Below are 27,785 nucleotides of genomic sequence, written 5' to 3' on the forward strand. Positions count from 1 at the left end.
GGAGACATGTAGAGAGAAGAATGAGGGAGTGATGGGGAGGTGAAGACAAGGTTAAGATGAATGAACTCGTGGTAGCTGCTGGCTAGACTGGTGTGCGACTGTGTGTGTATCAGTGGGTTTAAGTTTATGTACAGCGAGTGGTATTGTGTTTCTTCTCTTCCTGCTTCTCAGAAACTGGCAGTTTGTGTGTGTGTGTTTCTGCACTTAAGCTGAGGTGTGCGTTGTACCATGAATTATAGATGGAAATTGAATCAATAGTGCACTGAATTACTGCCAGACAGCCTCTGTGTGTGTGTGTATGCACATGTGTGTGTATGCACTGATGTCAGCATGAGACTTGTTGTATAATGGTGCAAATTTGCTGCTTCACATTTTATGTATATAAATAAATATTTTCTTGCGTTTTCTCATCTTCAGATATTCTCCTGCACCAGCACTGTGATTTTGTAACTATGTGTGGGCGTGGTCACGTGTTTTCATTTTTAGAAAACAGTCAGTTTCTGCCAATTACCTCAGCTTAACATGTGTGCAATCCCCTTTTTTGTGCTGGATTGTGTGTTTGTGTTGTGCTCGAGTGTCTGCTCCAATAAAACGGCACCGTATGATCGAACGCCGCTCTCACAGCAGAGTGGAAAAAGACCTCTGCAGATTTACTATGCTATTACCACACACACACACACACACACACACACGCACACACACACATATATACACACACACACACACATACACACAGGCTGTGCAGAAGAAAAGTTGTAATGGCCCACTGCCCCTCCAAGGACGGGTGAGCGAGCGAGGAGCGAGCAGGGTAATCACAGTTAAACAGAGAGTGTGTGTGTGTGTGTGTGTGTGTGTGTGTGTGTGTGTGGTAATAGCATAGTGTGTGTGTGTCTGTAGGGAGGTGAATAAACGTACTACAGGGGACACAGGAATGGCTTGGTGCTGGAAAAAATAGATGGGGATATGAACCGAGTGGAACATCCTGTCCCATCTACCATTCTTCACATACTTGCACTCACACATGGAGCGGTTCGGTGTGGCTATGTTAGTGTTCTTGAGCAGTGGAGTAGACAGATGAGTGAATCCAGGATACGGAATGTGTTCCAGTACTCCAAACATGGCCGTTTAGTTGCTTTAATTCCATATTTCCCTCAAAGCTCACTTAACCTGAAGCTTCTCCACGTACCCAGTATGCAGATGTCGCCACTGAAGCGAAACCTCTAAAATTGAGTCTCAGTTCACAGCAGGCAGTATAGACATTACTGTAAGACCGATGCTTTTTTAAAAAAAAGTTTTTACATATTAGTCTCTCTTTTTTAGGATAAGTCAACAGTATTGATGCTCTTCCCCTTCATAGTGCCACTACTTTGAGCAGAGTACTTGTGATAGCAAAATAACTTTATGAAGCAGTATTGCCCATAAAGTCAAAATCTAGCATGAGGTTGCTTCTGAAGTCTGACGATCTGTTAAATCTAGTAATAAGGTTGATAATTTGGGAACAGTGAAGTCAACTGTAGTGTGATGACCGCTGCTCTCCATGAGATGAATGTTAAGACTGAGTAGCTGCAGTTCTGCCAGCTGTATCTGGTGACCCTTGAGGCCATTTGAGTACAGTACACTCAAATTTCTATATTTAAGAAATCACTTTGAGATGCTTTGAGCTTTGTGACATGGTGCATTTTCCCGCTGGAAACTGGATATAAGTGCATTGTGGTTATAAAGGGATGGATATGGTCAGCAACAATACTCAGGTAGCTTATGTCTGTGATGCTTAAATAATTTTCACTTGGTACAAAATTAGTATACTCTTACATCACCAGCACCAACCAACCAGTAATATAAGACAAGTTAAAGCCATGCTTTCATGTTGTTTTGCCTACCATCCACATTTTTTCTGTAAACCGTAAAGATGGTTATGTTTCTGAAATACTCAGACTCCTATTCTTATTAACAAACAGTTGAAAGGTATTTGGTTAAACCCTTAGCAGCGGATCAGGTATATCATACACATCCAAAAGAATCTTTCATAATACACAAGACTTTTATAACAACAAAATGAAATGCAGAGTAAGAACCATGACTGTGCTACGTGATCTGAAAATTAGAGAGTATTAAAGCTCATGTTGTAGATGTCAGTCCCTAAAAGATCCTGACTCTTGTTGTTTTGGAGTATTCTGCTTTAAAGTGCATGTTCTGTGGGTGTATTGTTTTTGTTTTTTGGGGTTTTGTTTTTTTTGTTTCAGCTTGCCTTTTGTGCACATATTGAAAAACAAATCTACATTTTGTTTCACTTGCAAAAACAGCATGAAAAGAGGCTGTAGTGATGTGTATCACGCTTTTGTAGCAGTTAACATATTGGGTCTATTTTTGTGTGGGTGCGCAGAGTTTCTGTCTTCTGCTGAGCTACTCATTGGTGGATTACAGTACATTTCATACCACCAGAGCACATTTTTCATCGTACTTTCACTTTTATTTATGGCACTGTTGTTGCATTTGCAACTTTAAATCAATATGTGTCACATAAAATTGTACAGTGCCACTCACAAAGGACTGAGTGTCTGCCAAAGTTTCAACATGGCCATAAACTGAAAAAAATAAAAAATAAATGTAACTTTAATCGAGGCATTCATGACAACATATTGGGCTGCCATAGGTTCACAGCTGCAACCAAGCATGTTCCAGGCCATTAGTTTTCTCATAGAAAAACTCAATTTGGATCTAATACAGTCAGTGCACCACGCCAGGGAAATCACTGCTGTTAATGGCAATACAGGATGTGATTTAGCGTGACTTCCCATATGTGCTGTCCCACCCACATACATGTAAGCTGTGTACACAATAATTCCTCTTCTTTGGTGACAAAGAAGAAGGAAAGAGTGTGCCTAACACAGTTTACTTTCAGCATAGTTGAAAATAATTCTGGATTCTTAAAAAATAACCTTTTAAGTGATGTTACTGGGGACTTGAGCCTCGAAAAAGGCAATGTAAGGGGTCGTAAGATTTCAGCCACAGATGGTGATAACAAAGTGCAGCAGTAAAGCGGAACTCCTCATTGTCATCTAACATTCAGGAGTGCTTGGCTTGACAAATCTTCTAAACTGCCTCAACATCTACAATACCAGCTGGAAGCCAAGTTTAAGAACAGACAGTGAGTGGTATATTTGCCCAGTAGAGCAAGAGCTGCCGTTGAGTGACAGCTGGTCAAAAGATTAATCCAGTTTTCTGCCAAGTGACACTGGGGCACACTCACTGACAATACACCTTTAACTGCCTTTTCAGAGGGCTCTTTTTACATCGGTCACACAGCAAAAGCAACAAGTCAGCAGCTTCAGGATCCATTCAGCCACAGTGCTGCTGTTTTGTCACGCATTTTTACAGCACTCGGAGCCTAGTACACAATCAGAGTACTTACAAATGGAAAATGGAAAATTTTAAAATTGGAAGTTAAACTTATCTTTAATGTACAAAGGTTTCTGTTGGCAACAGAGGGAAGTTATTCAAACAATTCTTCTAATACATTCGGTTGTAGTTGATATGTAGAATTTTGGAAGCATGAAGTGGACACTAGAGCTTGAGCAATGTTTGTCTCAGCAGTGTATATAACCTGCAACTGTTCACTGTAAGTTTGCAGTGAACAGCATATTCATTTGTTTCCCTGCAGAAGCTTCGTCTGTCATGAGTTCTTTGTCCCTATTTCCTCTGAGGAGTAACACCAACTACGAAAAACAGCTGTACATTAAGTGACAAACATAAAGACTAATGATAGATGAATTATTATTAATCTGTGCATTATAACAAGACATCTTTGAGCCAGGAGTGCTGTGATGTGCAACCATTTCAAAGGACATTAGTATCAACGGTCACCGATCACCAAATAACTTCCCTAATATATCCTCAACCTCAACAACCACCTCTGTTTACCATTATATAACGTTTATTTATTTGAGACTCAGTGTTTGCCATCATTCACAGCAAATAAATGAATAGATTTACATGAATACATGAATATTAGTGTTTTGTTGTCATTTGTTGTTTCAGTCTGTCAGAGTCAACTGCATTTCTTCTGCCTGTGGAATCTGTGTGCATTCTTACGAATGTAACAGCTGGTTCACACATGTGAGTCTGCGTGCGTGTTTAGCGGAAGCATTCAGCTCTTTAGTGCAGGTCAATGAAAACCCACAAGTGAGAAAAACCTTTCAGAACGAAGGCCAGGCGTTCCCGATGAAGCTTTCGACCTGCCAAACTCATAAAGCAAGCTTTATGAGTTTGGAAGACATCATGTCTCGTCCCTGTACCAAAGACGCCTCGTCCCAGTGGCCCCCAGGATTACAGGCCCGTGGCACTGACCTCCCACATCATGAAGACCCTGGAAAGGCTCATCCTGGACCAGCTGCGACCCATAGTAAGACCACATCTTGATCCCCTTCAGTTCGCTTATCAGCCTCGTCTCGGAACAGAGGACGCCATCATCTACCTGCTCAATCGTGTCTACACCCATCTGGACCAGCCGGCGAGCACTGTGAGGGTCATGTTTTTTGACTTTTCCAGTGCTTTCAACACCATCAGGCCGACCCTCCTGGGTGATAAGTTAGCAGCGATGCAGGTGGATGCTTCTCTGGTGTCCTGGATTGTTGATTACCTGACAGGAAGACCACAATATGTACGTCTCCCACAGTGTGTGTCTGACAAGGTGATTAGCAACACAGGGGCACCACAGGGGACTGTCCTCTCCCCCTTCCTCTTCACCCTCTACACCACAGACTTCAGCCACTGCACAGAGACCTGCCATCTTCAGAAGTTTTCTGATGACTCTGCGGTGGTTGGATGCATCAGCAGGGATGATGAGACAGAGTACCGGGCTGTGGTCGACTCCTTTGTCACGTGGTGTGAGCAGAATCATCTGCAGCTCAACGTGGCAAAGACCAAGGAACTGATCGTGGACTTCAGGAAGACCAGGAAACACTTGACCCCTGTTTCAATCCAGGGGGTCAGTGTTGACATTGTGGAGGACTATAAATACCTTGGAGTACACATTGACAATAAACTGGACTGGGCTAAAAACACCACAGCACTTTACAGGAAGGGCCAGAGTCGTCTCTATTTTTTGAGGCGACTGAGGTCCTTCAACATCTGCCAGAAAATGCTGAGGATTTTCTATGAGTCTGTGGTGGCCAGTGCGATCCTCTATGCTGTTGCATGCTGGGGGAGCAGGCTGAGGGTCGCAGATGCCAACAGACTTAATAAACTGATCCGTAAGGCCAGCAATGTTGTGGGGATGGAGCTGGACTCCCTCAAGGTGGTGTCGGAGAGGCGGATGCTGTCCAAGATAAAGACAATGTTGGATAACACCTCCCACCCACTCCATGACATGTTGGTCAGTCACAGGAGCTCGTTCAGTGAGAGACTGAGATTACCGAAAAGCACCACTGAACGACACAGGAAATCATTCCTGCCTGTGGCCATCTCCCTGTACAACGCATCCACTTAACACACTGTTTGCTGCTACAGCTACACATGTTTCTTTTCCAACTATTTATTTATAAGTGACTTATGTATGTATGTATGTATATATATGTATATATTGTACTATTCTTAGTTAGCGTATTGTCTGTCTTGTCTTAATGTTGGTTTAAAATGGAGCACTGTAACAAAAAATAATTTCCCCCAGGGATCAATAAAGTATTCTGATTCTGATTCTGATTTATTTCAATCAATAGTTCTTGATTATAAATCCTTTTCACAAAACACAATTCACAGCAGCAGATGTTTGTTGTGAAGAACAATGTTGGCCCGATTTTTAAAAGTGAATGTTAAACACCATTGTCAGCATTGTGAGATTGGGGCTCTCGTGGGCGACATTATTAACTCTTTCTACTTGCGGTGCAACATCAGCAGTTGCTTATGCTGCTGTGTTGAATGCAGCGCACGCCCTAATGCTGTAGTATTAGCTCATCTATGTGAGGAAGAACCTTCAGTAGACCCTAAATATGTAGATCAGCTGTAGTTAGCTTGACATTTAAACAAATGTATATCAAAAAAAAAAAACAACACAAATTTACTTATAAATTGTCTTTGGAAAATTTGTCTTCAAATTTGCCCAAAACTTGAAGAGCTGGCTGGTCTCACTAAATGAATTTAAGCCATTTTAAATAACTTTAAATGATGCTTTTACTTCAGGGTGCCGATGTTTTGCCTAAACATTATTAACCTCGTGTCCGGTACAAAGGTAATAATAAGTTTGGTTGTTTTTGTATTAGATTTTCATAGATTCTCTTTTAGTGTACTTAATTTGTGTATTTATTTCTATGTGAAGATTATATCCATTTCACTCATGTAAAATCTTAGTTGTGTCACTTAGCTGGCAAGGATAAGAGCAGCTAATGGTGCAACTTATTGTTCGAGCAGGTGAATCTATCTTGTATAATAAGGTCATTAATACTGTGTGTGAATGTGTATGTGTGTATGTAGTTGTGTGTATATGGGTCACTGATGTGACATGTAGTTGTGAATCATTTCTATTAAAACAATGTGTTAATTTCATGGTTTTATCGTTTCTATAAAACTCTTCACTTTAAATAGATTTGGTTTTAAGAACATTGAAATAATATATTGTATGTAAACCCAAAACTATCCACTCTCCATTTGAATGAATGGCATTTAAATGATAACAAATTAAGCATCATTTTCCCAGCAACTGCCAATCTCTGGCAACCACTCTAAACTGGTTGGGGAATATTCATTTTCCCCTTATGACAGGTGGTTGCCAGATGGTCATGGATCAAACTGTGTGACAGGGACCATTGTCATGACACATGGTTAGAGGTCATGTGTCTACACAATCTCAATAGATACCAAAATTTTTATCATTGTGAATATAATTGTCAAGTAATATTTATTACTTTATTATGAGGGGGGGAAAGTAATAATAGTGAAAAGAATATTTTGTCACGGGTGGATGAAAATGTTTGTGCCTCTCTCTTAAATACCGATAAAAGTAGCAGAATTCAGCTCATATGTAGGCTGCTACACTTTCTATGTCAGGTGGTATAACCAATGTAAAACTGGGAAAATGTTATTTTATTCACAAATTACATATGTGTGCTTGTTCTGACAAACACACAAGTTAATAGAAGTGTCCAAATAAAAAGTGTTTAAATTAAAAGAGTAGGTGACTTAAATGGATGATTACTGCACTAACTGCACATTTCACTGAAGTACACTGTGCCTTGTGAAAACTGTCTCTGATTATCATTCACACACATACACAAGCGCACACTCAGAGATGTGACAGATGGGCGTCCTAGCAGCGACTTGTGCATTTATTGTATGTCACCAAGGAAAATCAGACACACACACACAAAAGTATTCCGAACACTTTCTTACCCTTTTGCTGCAGTAATTACCATTTGGAGGGGTGTGTTTGTCTGTCTCTGTGTGTGTACATGTGTGTTTACTGATGAGAATAGTGCGCTGCTGAAAGGACACAAAAAACTCCCTCTGCTTCCCCACTGAGATCCAAGAGTCCTGGCTTGGTTTTGCCCACTCACGCAGTTCTGATCCTTTCACACATGTACTGAGAGCTCAGGATAGATTAGTTTCCGTTCTCACAATGGTGGGAGGACTGCAGGAAAGCACCGCTGAGCTTGAAAGTAATCAAAAGAAAAGTGTGAGAGGGCTGTCACTTACCTTACAGCAACCTTCAGTGATGGGTTTAAAACTTTGCTGCCTCAGTTTTATCATTAATTCATGGAAAAATGGAGAAAAAAATGTTATCTCGAGATACAGCCTGACAGACAACACACGAGCCACCGGAGTTAAATTCAACACAAAACTGTAGATAAGTTTTAGCTTTCATTTAATCCCTACCATACTCCCGCTTGACGTTAATCTTGTAGGTGAAGCAGTTTTCCCGGATGGCCATGATGTAAAAAATTGTAATTAATTCTAAAAACTTTGTGTTGTGCATGTAGAATGCAATTTTCTGCCGGGGAGATTTTGCATCCCCCGATCTGCTACTACAAATATTCAAGAGTAGGACAGCTTAAAATATATAAATCTTCTACAAAAATGAAGCTGGAACTAGCTTATCTAAAGGGTTTTATTTGTAAATGAAAGGGGTTTATTTTGTTTAATTTATTCATAGGAAATACAAATTGCAATAAAAGTGGCTATATACAAAGGTGTAATTGTAAAACTGCATTTCTAAATACTTTGTAGCCATTCAAATAATGTCTAAATTATGAGGGTAGGGGTACCTCGTAGCAAAGCAAAGTTTTGTGTTGAGCTGCAAGGGATGAATTACAGCTCAATTAGATGCAATTAGAGAGAACAGAGTGACTCAGGGACCTTTTCATATGTGCTGGAATGTTTATACAGTAAATTTAACATGTTAAAGGGTTTTTACAGTGCTACAGAGACACTTAGAAAAGCATTAATAGTGTTATAGTCAAACAATTGGGGTAATGGGTGGAATGAAAGCAGCAGAGAAACATTAGGGTGGAAGGAACGTTCAAATTCAGTAAAAAGAAATATTTAAGTCCTCTAAATGTAATGTTCCTGGAATTTTAGGTTTAGTTTTGTACATAAATGTTAAGGTTTTAGTGTGTAGCAGAGTAATGTTTTCATTTAGCAACTTGAAAGCTGAAGGCATCTAGTTAACCCTAGCACTGGTGTATGCCAAATTACCTACTGAATAGAATATGTGTGTATCTGAATAGAATATACTGAATATACAATGTGTGTTGAAGAGTGTTGAAGTTAAATGTTTCCAGCTGAATTAATAAATGATAAATTAAACTTCTTGCACTCCAATTTTATTTATTTTTTTTGATTTTTCTACATTTTATTTCAGGTATTTGGCCTTTTAGATAGTGTGCCTACATTTTAGATTGTTTTCAGTGGCCAAATAATCCTGTTTTTATTGTTTTATATTAGTTAGTTTTTATATTTCTTGCTTTGAAATGTGTTCTATATTAAATTTCACTTGACTTTCAGTGGCAGATTATGTATCTTGTGTAATGAAAACATTTACCTTACATCTTTCTTAACAGAGAATACACTTTTTACTTGCAAGCTCGGCTTGTAGTCCAGGTTAAAGCTCACAGGAGGACAGCAGTGTTATTAGTGGCAACATCTGGCTCAGCTGGGTTGTGTTTATTGCACTTAAACACAAACATTTCTGCTTAAATGCTCACTAACAGAGTTTTTAGGGGGGGATTGCTTTAAAACGGAATTAGATTAACTCATACACTCTATGAGACAAATACCCTTTACACCAGCAGGAGCTGCTCAACCATGGAAACCAATGCCATGAAGGCCCTAGTGCATAATTCTTGTACTGATGTTAATGTGGAGGTTTGGATCTCTGCAATTATTGAGTCAGCAGAGTGTTAGCAACTTTAACACATTATATGGCTCATCATTCTGTAACTTTACATGGTTTGCTTCTTTGTGGCTTAGCTGCTGTGGCTCCTGAAAACTTTTACTTTGCAGCAATACCACTCACCAGCTCTTTGAAATGGCCCATTCTGTCACAAATGTTTGTAAAGGCAGACTGCATGGTACTTGAATTTATACACCTGGTACAATGGGATTGAAAACATCTGAAATGAAAGATTAAGAAGTGTCCACATTTGTACACACAATACCCAGTCTGTCACAGGGCTAGCAGAGAGACAGACAGCCACTCCCACTCACATCCACACCAATTCAGAATCACCACTTAATCTCACACTTGGGAAGTGGGAAGCAACTAAAATACACACAAACAGTACCTAGAGAAAACCCGCACAGGCAGAACATTCAAACTCTGAATCTCCCTGTCATGATGTCCAGACCTAGAACTGTCTGGTTCTGCACCACCCTGTCACTACTAATACTAATATATCACAATGATACATATCAGTTTATTACCAAAAAGAACTGCCAAGCAAAGACTGTTCCTCCAAAGATGATTGATAAAATGGCTTTGTTCTTGTGGCATGTATTGCAGTCTCAGATGATCGCTAAGCAGAGAGAGCGTAGCCATCGCCCTCCTCCCGGCACTGAGCAGCAAACACAGCAATTCCCTGATGAAGCCATGCGGCAGCTTCTACCACCCAGTCTGTTGGCCCAGGGGCAGGCAAATAAAGATTGAAGAGAGGGAGGAAGGGCTGAGGGAAAGAGAGAAAGGTGAAAATAATCAGAGGAGGAAGGATAAGAAGAACATAGAGGGAGTGCAGAAAATGAGAGTTGTAGGGGCACAGGTGAGAAGAAACAAGTGAGTCTTCCAAAGGAAATGAAGACTAAGAAATTTGTGTGACGTAGCTGTTCTTCCTCCAGTACTGTCTTTCTTTTGCCAGATTACAATGTCTCACATCTCCACCACCATCTTTGCCATCTGCAACTATTTAAGCGAAACTCCCAGTTTTGGGGGAGTCTTCTCAAAATGAATTGCAGCCTCGCTGAAGTACGTCTCCTTGAAACTATGTACACAGTTTATAAAACCAATCTAAATGGCGAATATTTCTTGGAAATGTAAGGCCACTCAGATTACATTTTTTAATAACATGAAGATGAATTGTTGATGTAATGCTGGAAGCTACACTTTTACAGCGTATCATTAAAATAATGACAAAGTAGTTTATTACATTTTGTTATCTGCCAAAAAATCGTCCACTAAAATATCAGGTCACGTCATTTTAGGTAAGAGGAAGTGTTTTAGCTGCATCCTTCAGTCGACCACCTCTTACTTACAGAATAGATTCCTCTTTTAATGAATCCAGCTGTGTACCAGCTGTCTACGCAGGTTGTCTATTTTTTTGTGTTTTGCACATGCAGCTGTTGCATTGTGTGCTTTATTGTGCGCTGGGCTCCGAGCACTTCCAAAACATGAGCAACCTACTGCTACTGTGCCTGAACACATCCTGTGCACACACAGATGGAGCACCAGGAGCTGCGCTTTGTGGCAGCAGGTTAGGAAAAGCTCTTTCCTGTTTTAACCTGACATGAATGCCCTTGCGCATAAATGGGAATCCCTGTGCGTATGTATTATTTTGGTTTGAAAGAAGAAGAATATCCTTTATCTCATTTTACAACATGGTCCACACAACAGCTCATTTTGATCTTAAGTGGGCTGGACCAGTGAAACTCCTCTTTCTTTCAGTGGAAACAGTTCAGCTACACATTTAATCCCCGAGATGTCTAAATATAAGTAAAAATGTGCAATTTCAACAATACATCTCAATTTTTTTACACGATAAAGAAATGCCTGTGTAGTAAATGAAAGAAATGTGTGAAATTGCAGAAACGTTTCTGGTAGCTCATTGCACAGACTGAGCTGTAATTGTAAAACAGACATTTTCTGATATTTCACAGAAAATTCTGTTCTTTTTACTGTGGACCCATTATAAAAAACAGACATTTTGATCGCTGATAGTCATTTAACTGTTTGTCCTTTACGTGATTATTTTGGTATGGTATAAACTGTCATGGGGGAGGTCTTTATCAGCAGGAAAAAACTGTAAAACTTATTAAAATGCATTTAAATGTGCAAACTTTATGCCCTCTTTCACTTTTTCTAAAGCGGTCTAGTGGTCCGAAAGGTAATGTTTGCCGGGCCAATTCTGGCCCCCGGGTCTTATGTTTCACACCCCTGTTTTAAACACACCTGACCTCAATCCACACTTTTCTGCCCAACATCTGTGCCGGCAGGTCTGGCACTAAGGAGAGGAGGAGAATATGTTTAGTGGAAGGTCTTCTTTGATCAAGTGTTGTTTTGTATAGTAGTGAAACACAAGCTGTATTAAATGTGTTACAGTAGAAGAGAGAAATAGCAGTAGTAATAGTTAAAGCAGCATTAATATTTTATTTTACTTTCTAGTTGTTCGCGTGTGTCTGTGTGTGTGTTTCCTCTTATTGCGTCATCACTGATCTCAAAACAGTCAGGCAGGGGAGCCTCAGGCTGTTCTCTTCAGTGCTCTGTCTGGGGAGAATCTATCTATATGTGAGTGTATAAAATGTCAGTGTGTGTACGTGTGTTTGTGTTATTGTAAACAGCTTCTCTGTGAAGAAAATAAGTTTTCACTCTCATGCATTGTCTCTTCTGTTACACAGTGCTGTTTGTTTACCTGGATCTTCTTTAAGATAAACTCCCTTTCAGGACCGCTTGCCTCCAAGAACATGTTCGGTTTATTAAGTGTCTGCTGAACGCTGCAGTGTTTGTTTATGTGTGTGTGTGTGTGTGTGTGTGTGTGTGTGTGTGTGTGTGTGTGTGTGTGTGTGTGTGTGTGTGTGTGTGTGTGTGTGTGTGTGGTGTTGGAGAAAGTAAATATAGGTGTACTGCGATGATGCATATCTATGTATCACTGGTTATATGGAAATGACAGTTTTATCTCACTTGCTGAATCTAGACTATATTAGCCTTTCCCCCTTACTTGCTGTTGCTATTGCTGTCAAGATTTCCCCTATAGCATGCCACGTAGGCAGGTTAAATAACTTCTCCAACAGTGGCTCACCTTCAACCCACAGTTATTTGCTAAAGGGTCACACACAGTCAGAGAAAATTTATGATTTTTTGAGCACACAAGCTGGTTGTGAGAGAAAAAAGTGTGTTGCGCGATCAGTTGCGAGTGGTTGCTGGAGATTGCTAAAAGTCACTCTGAAATAAACAGGTAGAACCCCATTGACCTACAGACTGGTCAGTGAACCCTTGCCATCAGCTGGTCACTGAGCTAGGGAAAAGTACGTATTCCATGACCAGTTGCTGAGTGGTTTCTGAGGCTGCCGGAAATCACTAGTGTGAAATCGGTAGCAAAGAGGCCTATGGTGCTGCACCAAAAAACTTCTTGGGATTGTTTTCGTCGCTAGCTGGTTACCGTGGCTGCCCGTAGTTTGCATGGCAGATGCCAACTTGGCTGCAAACGCTTGCAAACTATTCACCAAGAGGTCGTGAAAATGTGATTGGAACTGGAAACAGAGGCTGGAAACTGGAAACAGAGGCCTTCAAAGTAAAAGTTGTGCCTTGTGAAATGTGACGATTGCAGCAGTAAGGTACAACTTTTACCTTGAAATCAAAGTTTCTGGTTTGTGTTACACCTTTTCAAGTTTCAAAATAAAATAGTGAGTGCAGACAAGTTGTGGCTTTAATGCAAACTATGAATGAGCGTGACAATTACTAAAGCAATTGCAAGGAGGTTGTGCTGCAGCACCCTCTATGCAACTAATTTCACCTAGCATCAACCAGCAATCTCCAGCAACCACTAGCAACAGGTCAGGGGAATACATTATTTTTCTCACTTGCCAGATGCTTGCTAATCTGTCTCAAGGCCTGTGCGACTGAGGACTTATAATTAGCTGGTTAAGGGGTATTGTCTCTATGAAAATGTCTTCATTCTATTATCTACAGACATGATATTATCCTAGAGCATACTAGAAAACTGTCATAATATCTCACCAGATGATGATCCTTTCAATAGGCAGCATTATGTAACACCAAATAAAGAAACAGCATTGTAATTGTGTTACAGTGTAGAGATAGTTTTTCCTACTGTGCTAAAAATGATATGGAAAAATGTCAGATCCTATTGTCGCTATCATATTGTATATGGGTTTGCTCAACAGAGTGGCTTACATTTCCAAGTACAAAAAGAAATAATTAAGAGAACAGCTAATATTTGGCAAGAGCATCCAGAGCACATCTTGTGTTTATGCCCCCACACCTGTCATATCAACCTAGGTTCAATGTGGCAGAGAAAACTGGGTATGGATTTAAGCTAATCCTCTCTAAGGCATAAGGGGTGGAAGTTAAGGTAAAGGGAAGAATATGTTAACAGGGAAAAAAGGCTGCTACTTATATTAGCACTCTAAACAGAAGTCTTTATTATTGTAAGTTAGAAATAGCATGTTACAGTAGCTATTCAGATATGCCAGTGCTGTGTTATCATGCAGGTCCCACCATTACTGGAGCTTTTGGGATGATGCCTATGCTGAATTTTTATTTATTCATGTTTATTCTTAACTGGGAGAATTTCAAACTTTCAAACACAATTCTCAATACTTTTTCAATACACCACAGGAAGACAAATATAAATTATTTTTAAATAAAGTTTAGAAAAATACAAATAATAACATCAACAACAACACTCACCTAAAGCAAGTAATAGTAATAATAATAGTGACTTGCACCATACTCTTTTCCTTCTCTGACGTCTCATTGGACACAAATAATCAAGCTATCCTGGTAAACTAAGACTGTTTTAAAATGACAGACAGGCAGGACCGATAATGTTAGCTGAATGACTCCCACATTAACTTTATCCTTTCATCATTAGTCACAGCCACTCGCCACTACCGTAATAACCTAACAAGAGGCTATTGTGGCTGTCGGGGTGCTCCCAAAAGAAATGACTGACTCAAACATATCCGCATTTATGATATAACTGTTAAAAACATTAATATTCTCGAAACAGGAGCTTTACTGACCTTACAAATCATCTGTTATAACTGCTAGTGAGGGGAGGGCTATGTACCTGCCTGAATTCAATGTGAACAATATCAATACTGTTGCAAAGGAGTGTCTAATCCAATATTAATTTTTTATAATCAATTACTATCTGAGTCTTCATTTTTTTTGACAACCCAAATATATATGTATGTCAGAGTCATATTGAAAAGGCAGGATTGATGAGGTAATTGTTCATGAACTTTCCAGCAATTTATTGTACGAGCTAGTCAGTAACTTACAATTAAGACGCCATCTGCTTAGCTGTGATTCATGTTCTGTTACATGTGCTGCAGACAGAGCAGCACATATAGCAGAATGTATACCCCAAGGATTTCATACAGTATCCATCCATCCATCCATTAACTTCCAATTTAGGGCTGCAGAGTCTGCAGGTCTGAAACCTATATCCGCTGTCATAGGGCAAGAGTTACAGTCTTGTGTACCTGTGATAGGCCTATGCATGCTGGGTATCTGCCTAGCAAATCATTATTTTAAATGATTTCAAAAGCACACTAGTTAAATGCAGTTTTAACACAAATTGAGTTCAGTGTGACGTTTTAATCATTTTACTCAAGTTTGCTTCATGTATCTGATGTGTGGAGGATAAATGGTGCGTTTGTCCTGGACATTTGATAAGTGAGACACCGAGGACCTGATTTTGATGAAACTCACGGGAGTCATGCTTCATGCCGTTCTGGCATTTTGAAAATTACTATGTTTGGCCCAAGGTGGGAGCAGCAATTACCTTGCAAACATTTTAATAACCCGTCATATCTCACATACTGCTGGGGGGGGGATAAAATGAGCCTTCAAGCACATATCCAATCCTCAATTTCTACAAATTTGTCTCCAGGGCCTGTAGTTTGTAATATATTTGATTTGCCAGTGTTTTAAGTTGGTTTATAGCATGTTTACCTCCAGGGTTTTTTTTTTTTACTTCATTTACTCATCGCTGCAGGGGTCACCACCTTGTTTGTGATTAGCAAACAGACCTGAAGCCCATTTATTCCGGACATGACACAAAGGGAAATTCTGTTGCATCTTAACAGAATTTAATAAAAAAGCATTACCCTGTAATCTGTCAACCCCAAGTGTAGTTATCGCCTAACATTTCAGCACAGTTGCACTAATTTTAAACAGAAATGCTTTTAGTCTTCTGTAGAGATGTAAAAAAAGCTCTTAAAGCTGCTCTGTGTAAGATGTTTATGTCAAAAGAACACCTGCCGTCGAACCTTTTATATTAATAACTCCTGCTGTACTGGAGAGCATTCTTCATATTGAAATATAAGAGAAAAATGCAAATCATTTCAAAACACCAGCAACCAAGTGCTCTAATCTAATCCTTTTAGCTTCTGTTTTGACCCCTTCATCATGTAGGTTATGATTTCAGAGTGTATATTACAGAATTTATCTTCTAAGATTTATTGGAAGGGTTTTTAAAAACCTGAAGAGACACAAAAATGTAGTATTTAACATGAAAAAGCACCCGAATAGCACATGCCATCCACCCCTTTCCTTAATGCTTTTTATTGATGCCCTTCTAAAACGTTATAAATTTCTTCTGATATTAAGTGCTTCTGTGTGTATGCTTCACAGAATATCCCAGCGCTACCTTGCGGCAAAGCCCTCTATTCTTATGAGGGCAAGGAACCGGGCGACCTCCAGTTTTCCAAAGGTGACATCATCATCCTGCGACGCAAGGTGGATGACAACTGGTACCACGGCGAGCTCAATGGTTGTCATGGTTTCTTGCCTGCTAGTTACATCCAGCTGCTGCGTCCCCTGAGCCAAACTCCACCCCAGGGCAAAGCATTGTATGACTTTGAGGTCAAAGACAAGGACCAGGATAAAGACTGTCTGGCCTTCAGCAAGGTAGCACACACTCATAGTATACACATGCTTTTTTAATATCCGACACAGAATAACATTTAAAAAAAGGCTGCATGCTTAAATCAGTAAAAAGATCCGAAGGACTGATGTGTTCAGAATTTACAACAGCATAAATACTGTAGCAGGAGAAAACACTTATCTGTAGTGTTAAACCAGGCTGGTTCTTTGTAGGGCACTAATAATTTAATTAGCTCAGACCCTGCTCTACAGATTGGTTCACAGAATGTAAACTGGAACATCTTCAAACAGAGAAACAAGTGCATGCTCTCCTCAGTGGAGTCCACAGATAACAAAATAGTCTGCTGTCTCTGATAAGATCAGTGCTGTTCATGAAATCTAATTGTTTGACTTAGAAAACGAATGCCTTTGTTACTGTTATAAAGTCATGTGATCTGTCTGAGCAGAAAACCAGAATAAGTATTACTATTTGCGGTAGTGTGTTACTTGAAGGTGCTGGTATTTAAAGCGACTGTAGTTGCAGTTTCATGTTTTACTTTGTTCTCTCTCATTTTAACAGTTTACACCACTTTTTTTTTATTTTACAGCTGATGTTTTCATCAGTGTAAGTGATTGTGTATTGTGTTTGTTATGAGGTTTTCTACTATGGAGACAGCAGACAAGTAGCGGGGAGTTGCTGCACTGCAATCATTACCAGTCTCCTCGAGGATTTGGCTGAAGTTGAATTTTAACACTCACTCTTTTTGGGGGGGGAAATGAAAGTTCTGGCAACTGATACTCTCTATGCCCATCTTCAAATAATATTCTTCTGTTTTAATGCCAAGACAGCATTTACACCATGATTATACTCAAAAACTCCACTAAAATACCACTATTTATTTACTGGTGGAGTCTAATCTATTCTTTTTCATGTGGATTTGCATGGAGTAAAATCCATTGTGGGGTTTTGGTTTGTTTGATGTGAAATTAATATTAAAAGTATTTTCCAAAGCAAAGGCCAGAGAGGAACAACCACCTGGAGGACACTATTGCCTTTCTATTGAAGCAGATATGTGCTTTGTGTCTGCATTGCAAAATTGGGATGGGCTATTTCAGGAATTTTGCTACATAACCCTACCTAACTTTCTCTTATATGTAAAAATGTAGATGTCACATTACTTTCTCATTACTCCATAAAATTATCTGAAATTCACTGTTACATAATTACCAGCTAACAGTATAAACTCCAGGCTACAGTTCTACACACCAACACAAATGCTTTATGTCCCAATGAGGACACAAAAGATTGTTCTTTAGTGTTTACATTTAAACAAAAAGCTGACAACACAAAGCAAAGAAAACCTTTACAAAGAGACTGTTGAAGTTCAGGCTCTGGCTGCTGGGCTCAGCATAGCTTAGCTGTACCATCACTCTGGGTTCTTGGCTAGCTTTGTGTTAGCATGCTGTCTGTGCAGAAATTGGGTTAGCAAGGTAATGGATTTTCTGTCCTGGGCGTTGTTTGCACTTTACAAACACGCTCCTTTTCTTCAATAAAATAATAGTATAGTGGTCCCTCGTTTTTCACAGGAGTTACGTTCTAAAAATAACCCGCAATAGGTGAAATCCGCGAAGTAGTCAGCTTTATTTTTTACAATGTGTTTTAAGGCTGTAAAACCCCTCACTACACACTTTATACACTTTTCTCAGACAGGCATGAACATTTTCACACTTTTCTCTCAAAGTTCAAACCTTCGTAGAAAAATAAGTCCAGTATTATACAGGGTGGGCCATTTATATGGATACACCGTAATAAAATGGGAATGGTTGGTGATATTAAAGTCCTGTTTGTGGCAGATTAGTATATGTGAGGGGGAAAACTCCTCAAGATGGGTGGTGACGATGGTGGCCATTTAGAAGTCGGCCATCTTGGATACAACTTTTGTTTTTTCAATAGGAAGAGGGCCATGTGACACATCGAACTTATTGGTAATGTCACAAGAAAAACAATGGTGTGCTTGGTTTCAACTGTAATTAAGACTGTAATATAATTGCCAAATTTACTACGGTAACATGGTACACTACTATTGTACTGAAAACTCTAACCTGATTACAATAACGTGTTGCTCTGTAAGGCATTACTCCCAACAGTGCCTGGATCCTAACCAGCTGTGTAGCATGGGCTCTTTTTTGCTCGTGGATCTGTGATTGGAGTGTCAAAATGTCTATTACATTCTACTCTCCAGTACTTCTAATGCGCTTGTGGTTGTGCGTCATCATGAGTGCAGGAAAAAAATGGTGCTTTTACAAAAGACAGGAAGTGTGAACTGGAAGTGCAAGAAAAAAAACGTGTATTTCTGCTCTTTGTGGCCAAGCAGATTGTTAATTGGTTGGGTATCATGTTGCTGCCAGTAATGATGTCTCTATCTTATAATACCGTTAAGCTCAAATACACGTAGAACTGGCATTAACTATCCTCGGGACTTGCTGTCCGCAGCTTTCTGTATTTTGGGAATTAAATTGTACAAGCGTGGGTACATTTTCTGTGTCAGTCTTACTGATCTTAATGACCTTTATCATATAAGAGGTAGATAATCTGAGTAGCCGATGTCAAAAATATCACTCAAATTATACTTTGAATAGGATGGAAATGAGAGAAGGCACTCAGTCCTTGAGCAGTGCACGTCCAGGTCGGGCTTGGTGTAAACAGTAATTTGTATTCTCCGTAATGTTGTGTTCCTCTGAGCTTATCATTTTTTTCCCGCTGTTACACAGGCCTCATTTGTGCTAGGACTGAAGGCTCGACACCTCCACTCTGTCTTTGCACTCTAAATGTGTCTGCAGCAAGAGAACAAGATAGTTTATTAAATTACAGTGTAATGTTCAGTCTAGTGTGGGCGTCTTAAGACCTATCACGGTAATGTAAAGTGTACACACGTTGTTTCCGACACACCGCTCTCTGCATCCAGGAGAACAGATAATGCTGGGGCATCACATTATTTTGATTTTTAGGGTTAAACTAATCAACAGGTTAACAACTAAAAATCATGCAAGACCATAATTCACACAGAGACACGTGCCCCCGTGGAGTTCTGTATGCGTGTTGTCATGCAGAACCAGTGTGTGTGATATTGTTTTCTCAGTGTGAGAGGTAATTACTCAGTATGACTAATACAGAGTCATTTGCTGGCATTATCACTGCCATCCCATAATGGTCTAACCAAGACCTTTATGTGAGGAGAGGAGAAGCAGAGGGAAAAACATCATATATTTATTATATTACATGTGATATTATATCATATGCACAATGTAGAGATGGAAGTGTACACAAAGGTACATATTTACTGGTAACCAGTATGTAAACTGACATCAAATTGTTGGTTTTTGTTGTTATATACACGATTGTTGATCGATGTAAAGTTGGTTTGGGTTGGGCACGCAGATGTAGAAAAAAAGGAAAAACAGATGCATCAGTATTCACCTTAACTTTGCCCTAAGGCAGTCATTTTAAATATTTCTGCAGAGTGTCATATTTAGCTCATTTTTAGCTCGCATTTTACATTTGAAATGGGAGCAGCTCAAGTAATTTGAATTCAGTAGCCTGCTTGCAGTCACTGAAAAGGGTTACAGTTTGTAGTTAATATGCAGTGGCTTGCAAGGATGCCAGTGTGTCGTGCTGGAATTGTATCAGTCCTGAGTTGCCGTTCCAACATAAACATAAACAGCCTTGAAAAATGTTGATTTGCCATTTATTAAATATATTTTCAGGGACCTCAACAAGGTAGCAAGGCATCACTTGGAATAATTTGATCATGCTTTCATAAGCAGCCCATGTTTTAAAAAAAGTCACGTCATTATGCATAAACGCTTTATATGCAAAGGCAGAACAAATAAACTTTGTTTTTTCTGCAGCATATCAAAAGTAGTTAAATGTCTATTGTTCTGGAAGTGTGGTATACGGTGTATACTTGAGTGTGTTTGTAGCTTCACTCATTTCCTCTCTCCCCAGGATGAGGTGCTGACAGTAATCAGGCGAGTAGATGAGAACTGGGCAGAAGGCATGCTGGGAGACAAGATTGGCATCTTCCCAATTCTTTATGTGGAGGTAAAATGGCATACAAACACAAACCCACTGCAGAAGTGTCGATGATGCTGTAGCAAAACATCCACTGTCACATCTATTGTCATTGCCACATTGCTACTTTTAAGAGAAGAGGAAGAAAATGCGATCTCCTTTTATCAAACACTTGATGAAGGCTTCAAAAGTTAGTTTTGCATGTGTCCACTGAAAGAGTGATAAAACGCTGTTTCTACTGTGGAATGTGCCGAAAACTGACAAGTAGAAGCTTTCCATGTTAAAGAAAGAAGTTGACTGGTTCAGATTTGTTAGCGAGCGGAGGATAAATCAGTATAGTCGCCAGTAAAAAAGCTGAATATGTTCACCTTTACTAAATTATTGTTTCTTGATACCAAGTAGGTTTCAACTAAATTGCATTCCGATTCAGTTATAAATTTTACCAAAGGTACTGCTACTACTGTAGTCATTAACTCTATTCTTCTTTAGCACAGCTGCACTTTGTTCTCTGTACTTAGTGAAAGCATATCTCTTGTCGAAATTCACTGCCAGTGGTAATGAGTAATCTATTATTTATTTTCTTTGGTTTTAATAACCTCACTACCATAAGTGCAGAGAGCAGGGACACACAGAGTGTGTGCTCACTCTAAAGTTAGGATGTGAGAGGAGATGGCTACATGTTCTTGGCTGATTAATGAAATGTTGTAAAGCCTCCAGCATTAATATTAATTAACGCTGGGATTTCACTCTGAAAGGAGGCATATTGTGTGTTCATTATTCTCCATTAATCATGCTGTTTCCGCATTGAGATTCCACATTATGCTTCCATATCAGGATGTTAAGGCTTGACCACTTTCAGACGGGTGACAAATTTAAGTGTCTTAGTGAGGGGCTGCGCCACCACAGCTTTGTATTGATTTGCAGTGACCCTTTCCTCTCAGGCAAGGCAGTCGGCCTTATTTTAGCTCGACCACAAGAGACTTACTGGGCCAGACAATTAAAATATTTGCGTAAAAACCACCAAAGTTTAAAGAAATCCAAGTACTTTCTGAAAACATCCATTCATTTCTACTTAATGTCTTTTTTTAAACAAGTTAGTAAAATTTTATTGATATAGCACCTTTCAAGATGAATAAGTGCTTTCCAACAACAATAATAAAAACCTAAGACTAAAGTGTTAGCCAAAAACAAAGCTGAAAAACAGGCAGAGTTTTTAGCTGCCTTTTAAAAGAGATCACCAAGTCCACAGATCTCAGACTCAGAGCGAGAGCGTTCCAGAGTTCGGTGGCGCCACTGTTGCATAAGCTCTGTCTTAGAGCTGGGCGATATATCGAGTTTTTAAAAAATATCGATATATTTTTATACGAGATATAAGATCTGACAATATCCTTTATATCGATATAGTCTATGTTACGTTATAATTATACTTGTGGAGCCGCAAGTTTGCCTCTCTTTCGTCCACTTCCGTCTCTACGCAACGTTACTCGGCCTCGCCTCTCCTTCACTGAACACAACTCCTCGTCCCCCATCGCTTCACCTGCAGGAAGCGACAAGATGGACACGGCAAATCTCCGTTAACGAGTTACTGCGCATCGCCCCGTGCGTGGGGCTGGACGGCGTCAATGTGTTAGCTAGCTAACCACGCTAACGAGCTAACCACGCTAACGCCATGCAGCCCAGAGGTGCTGCACGGACTAAAATCCTTTCATTTTCTCAAAAGTTGACAGCGCGCCTAATGTATGAATTCTGGTTGTGCTTGATGGCCGCGAACCGATTTTATGCGGAACACGGCGCTCAGCAATCTGTCAAAAATGTTTTAGTACGACTTTGGTAAGCTACGGAGCTGCACCGCTTGATGGATTGTCGGAGGATTACGGCTGAGCCTCGCGGAGTGATACGTACTGTGCTTCAACGTAATATTACCCTACTGTGTATAAGGACCATAAATGGCACCTGTTAAGAGACGTGGTTGCGAAGCGGATTTCAAACTCCAGGCTGTCAGTCACGCAGTACAAGTTGGGAACAGAGCAGCTGTGAAATCTGTCTTTGTTATTGTGCTCAGCGTCTTTTAGTTTACATTTTGACTGCACAATTGTGAGCTTTTTGTTATGCACAAAAACAACATTGTTTTCTTTTATTTATGGAGCATTATTATTTAATAAATGCTCATAATTTATTTTTGAGTAAATTTTATGTACATCTGCTCTATGTTAATAAAAGTGCCTGTGTGACATCTGGGACACAGCTTTGACTAAGAACTCTCTTCTTGTTCTTACTTTATGGCTTTAAAAAAAATATCGAGATATATATCTTATATCGCCAGCCAGCTAAAAAATATCGAGATATGAATTTTGGGTCATATCGCCCAGCCCTACTCTGTCTCCTTTATTTCACAGTCACGCACGCTGTATAGCCAGCAGGTCCTGATCACATGACCTCAGGGACCTGCTGGGGATGTATGGATGTAAAAGTTCACTGTTGTATGGCAGTGTTTGTCCACGCAGAGCTATAAAAGTCAAGTCATTTTCACTTAAAGTGAAGTCTGAAGTTGATGGGGAGCCAGAGCAACTGATTTAGCAACAGTGTGATATGTGAGTATTTAGAAGACTTAGTCAGAAGACTTAGTCAGAAGGCTTGCAGCGGCGTTGGAACAACTTGGAGACGTTCAAAGGAAGCCTTGCTTAGACAAGTAAACAGTAATCCAGATGTGATTAAATGAAGGCATGGATGACAATCTACACAGTGTGACACAGTGGAACTTAAGTGATAAAAAGCGAGAGCGAACCAGAGAATCCAAAATGTAGACTAAGTCAAAGGTACCTCGATGTTCCTGTGTGAAGCGTACCTAGAGTTTCTGTTATGTTAGGTACAAATCAGTTGGGGGCACAAACAAGGACTTCTGTTTTCTCTCTTTCTGTATTAATAACCATTCATTCAGTGTACTAAATTCAAAGAAACTTAAAAGCATCGCTCTGTTGTTTATCCGTCTTTTTCAGCATGGTATTGCATGACATGTCCAATGCCTTTGTGGGCCTTTGTGCTGTAAAATTAAAAAGGATTCAGAACTCTGGTTTGGATTAAAATAACAGTTCCGAAGCAAGTGTGTTTGCAATTTTTTATCTCTACGACACCACAAATTTGTAAAAACGCTGATTCTCGCATGACCTGTCCAAAACAAATGATGAAGTCTTCAGAAATGTCAGGAGATTCACCCACACTACAAAGAGCTTTTGTGTGTGTGATTTTCAAAACAGCGGGAGTGCCAGGAGTTCAGCTGCAGTGTAGTAGCTGCATTGTCTTCTTTATAAAGTCAAAGCAGATTTTTAATGCACAGATTAGAGGCAAGTCGCTGTAGGATGGAGTCATCCTATATGCTGCTTTTATACATTATATTGCTTTTTCTTGCTGAATAAAGCACATATTATATAAAACACTTAGTAGTACAACACAGCACATGTGTTACAATCAGGATCCATATACATGTGTATATGAAATCAGTGGTGTGTTTTTTCTCTAAACTTTAATCATACTGCTCTCTGAATAATTTTTCATTTTTTCTCTATGTCTGGGTTTGCAGCCTACTCATGCTTGTACTCTTGGCCACACAATCTCACACACACAATGTCCTTGAAATTAGCTAACAACTCTAGAAAAGGACTCTCTTAGGTGATGGTGATTAAGCCATAGGCTGAGTCGTGTTGGGATACACACACACACACACACGCACCCAGACGCACAGGGGTTCCTATTAGATCGAGATGCATCAATAATTTAGCCCTCTCCATCACTCTCACACAGTGGGGGTGCAGGGGCATGTTGACGACGTGCGAGCAGACGTGTGAGTGCTTGATGTGTGTACGTGCGCACGCGCATGTGTGTGTCATCATTTAAAAGCCAATAAGGAGGACCCAGCTGGAGCCTCTGCCGATCTGTGGCCCTGTTCAGACCAGGTATTAACATTAATTTTGAGTGATCCAATCATAAGTAGACAGCTCCAGATTTTAATGCAACAAAGATGCAATAACATCCCATCACTCAGACCTCATTGAGAGGTGGGGTGAGCCACATATGGGCAAATTGTTTTTGCAGTTGCTACATCATTGCGAGCCACTTAAAAGGACCTTCTACTCAAGTGGCGTGCCTACTGCAGGTGCAAAGCAGCAGTGCGTCTGGCAGAGTCCTGCACTTGCTTGATTACCCACAGCTTGTCATTAGCTATTTGTTTTTGCATAAGGCTGTTGGCCGCTTGCTCAAGAAAAAATTACAGCCCATTTAGATCATATTGTTGGGTTCTAACAGATATTACTGGGATTTGTGGTAACTTTTTGTGATAACAGAAAGCAGATTTTTTTAAAAAGAAGCTTAGAGTGAATTAAAAATGGTGTCATCAAAGTGTTTAGTAAAAATGAAGCGGTTTGAGGTGGATGTGTTTAATATCTCGGGTACTTGTATTAAAGGGTCACAGCTGGTTTAGATTTGCTTGGAAATAATTGTGGGTAAGAGGTTGGTTCTTGAAGTCTGTTATACTATACAGATAGAGTGTGCATTTGCAAATGTTGACCTGTGCGTGACTCTGTTATTTGAGCTTGACAAACAGAAATAATATGCTTGTGTTTTCACATACAGAGGCGGGAAGGTGAGGTTCAATCATAGGTTACTCAAGAACCGTGCGGAGATAGATTCTAATGCCAGACATGAGCTGACTTAGTATACTAAGATCCCTGTGTGTCTGCCCTACTGGATATTAGGGCTGCCACAAATGATTATTTTGATAGTCGACTAGTCACCGATTATTTTTGCGATTAGTCGACTAATCAGATCATCATCCATTAGACGTAAAACATACAGCTTATTGCACCAGCAGCATCTGCTCTTATATAACTATCATTAGCTTACAGCTTTAAGTGTTTAAGGTCTGTGCTAACTAAAAATAAAGACAATTTGCAGATTGTTTCGGTGAAGATTAATAAACTCCTTGCTATCTAAAATATAACAGGACACTGGAGTATATTCTGGAGCATCTCACACTTCTGATAATCAGCTGTCTGCTTGACGTTTATTCAGCTGTGTAAAAACTATAACTTTAATCTCAGACAAACTGATTTACTCAGGAACAAATAAAATACTAAAAAAAAAAGCCAAACAATAACATTTTAAGTTATCTAAGTGACTCATATATATTTAACCTGAGTAGCGAAAGACGGCGGTGGGTTTGAAAACGATTTGCGGGGAGTCCGGTGTTCTCACGGCGCTAGTGAGCCTAGCCCCCGGCTCGCTAACGAGCTAGTGGGTAACAGATGTCTCCGAAAACGTCGGAGCGCTTTTGAAAATATGCGGTGTCTTGATAAACTGAGCAGATATTTGAGGTTTGCACAGCTACATTCTCGCCTGAAAATATGTTACACGTTTATTTTGTGACCCAGAAAGAATAATAAGAGTAACGTTAAAACTAACTAGCTGCCGCCATTGTTGGAAACTGCGCTGGGCGCGCTATGAATTCTGGGACACAGCTGCTTCTTCTTCTTCTTCTTCTTCTTTGGGGTTTAACGGTAGCTGACATCCTTGTACATGCAATGCTGCCATCTTCTGTTTCAGTCCGTTATTACACTCTTAAATCCTGCCACTTATTCCTGCGTCTTTTGTGATCGTACAAAGTTTCAAACGACGCGTCGACTATTAAATCAGTCGTCGACGATTTTGATAGTCGACGTAATCGTGACTAGTCGACAAATCGTGGCAGCCCTACTGGATATGAAGTAAATACCACTTCCAGATCACTTGCATTGCTGGTTGATGTTGCACCAATTTGCACCAAAAGTTGTATCAACATTTTTTTTGCCAGAAAGCTTTGAGTTTTTTGTTGGGGCCCTCTGCATTAGTAGATCTCCCCTAAAGGGAAAGGGTGTTATTTTTTGACACTATTCTTTTAAACTATTCATTTAATTGCATGGGAAGCCGTGCAGAGCCGGGTGCTCTAATCTTTTCATGTCAGTACATTTCACGTGTTAAGAGCCATGCCAAAATAATTAATTTTTCATTATATACGTGTTATCTGATAATGTCTGTAGGTCTTTCAGAGCTTATGCAAGAGTTTGCATCACCACGTCTCTATTTCTAATCTCAACTGTATTGAAAAGAGAATTAAAACAAGAGGACAGAAACTATCTAATTTTACTGACTGCAGGAAATGTATCGTTAAATTTGTGATTCGTTTGATTCGGTAAGTTTGGGTGGATTTATTGGATGTGCCTGGGTTTTTTGGGGGGGTTAAATGTTTGAGAACAGTAGGGTGGATGATGTAAAGGAGTAGATATGCTTTGCATTTGAATATACTGTACCCGACATGACTTTGAGTGGATATATAATGAGCGGGCTGGTCTGTGTTGTGTAAGTTTGCAGCAGGAGCTGAAGGAGCTGATGTGGTTTCAGGTAGATGTGAGCTCAGTGTGCATAAGTTTGTGCTAAATGACAATGACTGATTTAAGTTTAATGATGGTAACGGGAGACATATTGGGACTTCCTTTGTTTTGTTCTGTTTTTGTTGTGGAGAGTTTCCACTTTTATGTATCCCTGCAGCAAAAGGAAGTTGGCACATGTCTGCCACCAGTTCTCTGCGTGTGTGTGTGTGTCTGTGTGTGTGTGCTTGTGCTAGTACATGCAAGTGTCCTGCTGGCTTACCCTTTCGCAGTGCAGATATCAGCTCATCAGCTCGAGTCTCAGTATTACCCCTAGAGAGGAACTGACTCTCCAAAAGGTACACGTTACAGTTAGCTCAACACATAATAGATGACCTTGGAGATTTCATTCAGCCAAAAGCACCAAATGAAGAACTGCGCCTATCAAAACTTCGCTCTCTTTTCTCTGGCTCTGTCACTTTCACTCAAACACGCACAGACACACACACCGACATGCACCCTCTGTCATTTAATGCGCCATTTTCAGTGGAACAGCTGAAAATGTATGTGCGTCTGTGTATCCGTCCAGTTGTTGCATTCACAGACAGTAACTGGAATGTGTTTGTGTAAGTCACTTAGTGAAAGTGTTGGATGAATTCCTGACTGTGTGTGTGTGTGTGTGTGTGTGTGTGTGTGTGTGTGTGTGTGTGTGTGTGTGTGTGTGTGTGTGTGTGTGTGTGTGTCCTCTAGTCAACCTCATGAGAGCAAACTGAGTTATATCTGCAGCATCAATCCATCATGCTCATTAGCATATGATTTGGCTTTGATTAGCATATCTATTAAAATGGAAATGCAACATCACCAACACTGAACCCAGACAGGGCGGCCCTGTACACACTTTGTCTGAGTCTCTCTCTCCAACACACACACACTTATATACCACACATATCTCTCCAGGGGTTGCTCAGGGAATTTGTTGGAGGATGCCAAAGTTGATGATGTCTGTTAA

The 27,785-nt window shown here is 40.0% G+C and overlaps 1 protein-coding gene across 3 annotated transcripts in view; it reads left to right on the top strand.

The window, feature by feature from the left end:
• LOC308410514 (E3 ubiquitin-protein ligase SH3RF3-like) overlaps positions 1-27,785 on the top strand; it is a 117,988-nt gene that overhangs the window by 61,416 nt on the left and 28,787 nt on the right. For all 3 annotated transcript variants that reach the window (XM_080903886.1, XM_080903884.1, XM_080903885.1), the window contains exons 2-3: positions 16,079-16,354; positions 20,316-20,411. In XM_080903886.1, the coding sequence (XP_080760012.1) occupies positions 16,079-16,354; positions 20,316-20,411 (372 nt within the window). The remainder of the gene's footprint in view (positions 1-16,078; positions 16,355-20,315; positions 20,412-27,785) is intronic.

The sequence above is a fragment of the Rhamphochromis sp. 'chilingali' genome (genome assembly GCF_963969265.1).
Source record: "Rhamphochromis sp. 'chilingali' genome assembly, chromosome: 14".
NCBI lineage: Eukaryota > Metazoa > Chordata > Actinopteri > Cichliformes > Cichlidae > Rhamphochromis > Rhamphochromis sp. 'chilingali'.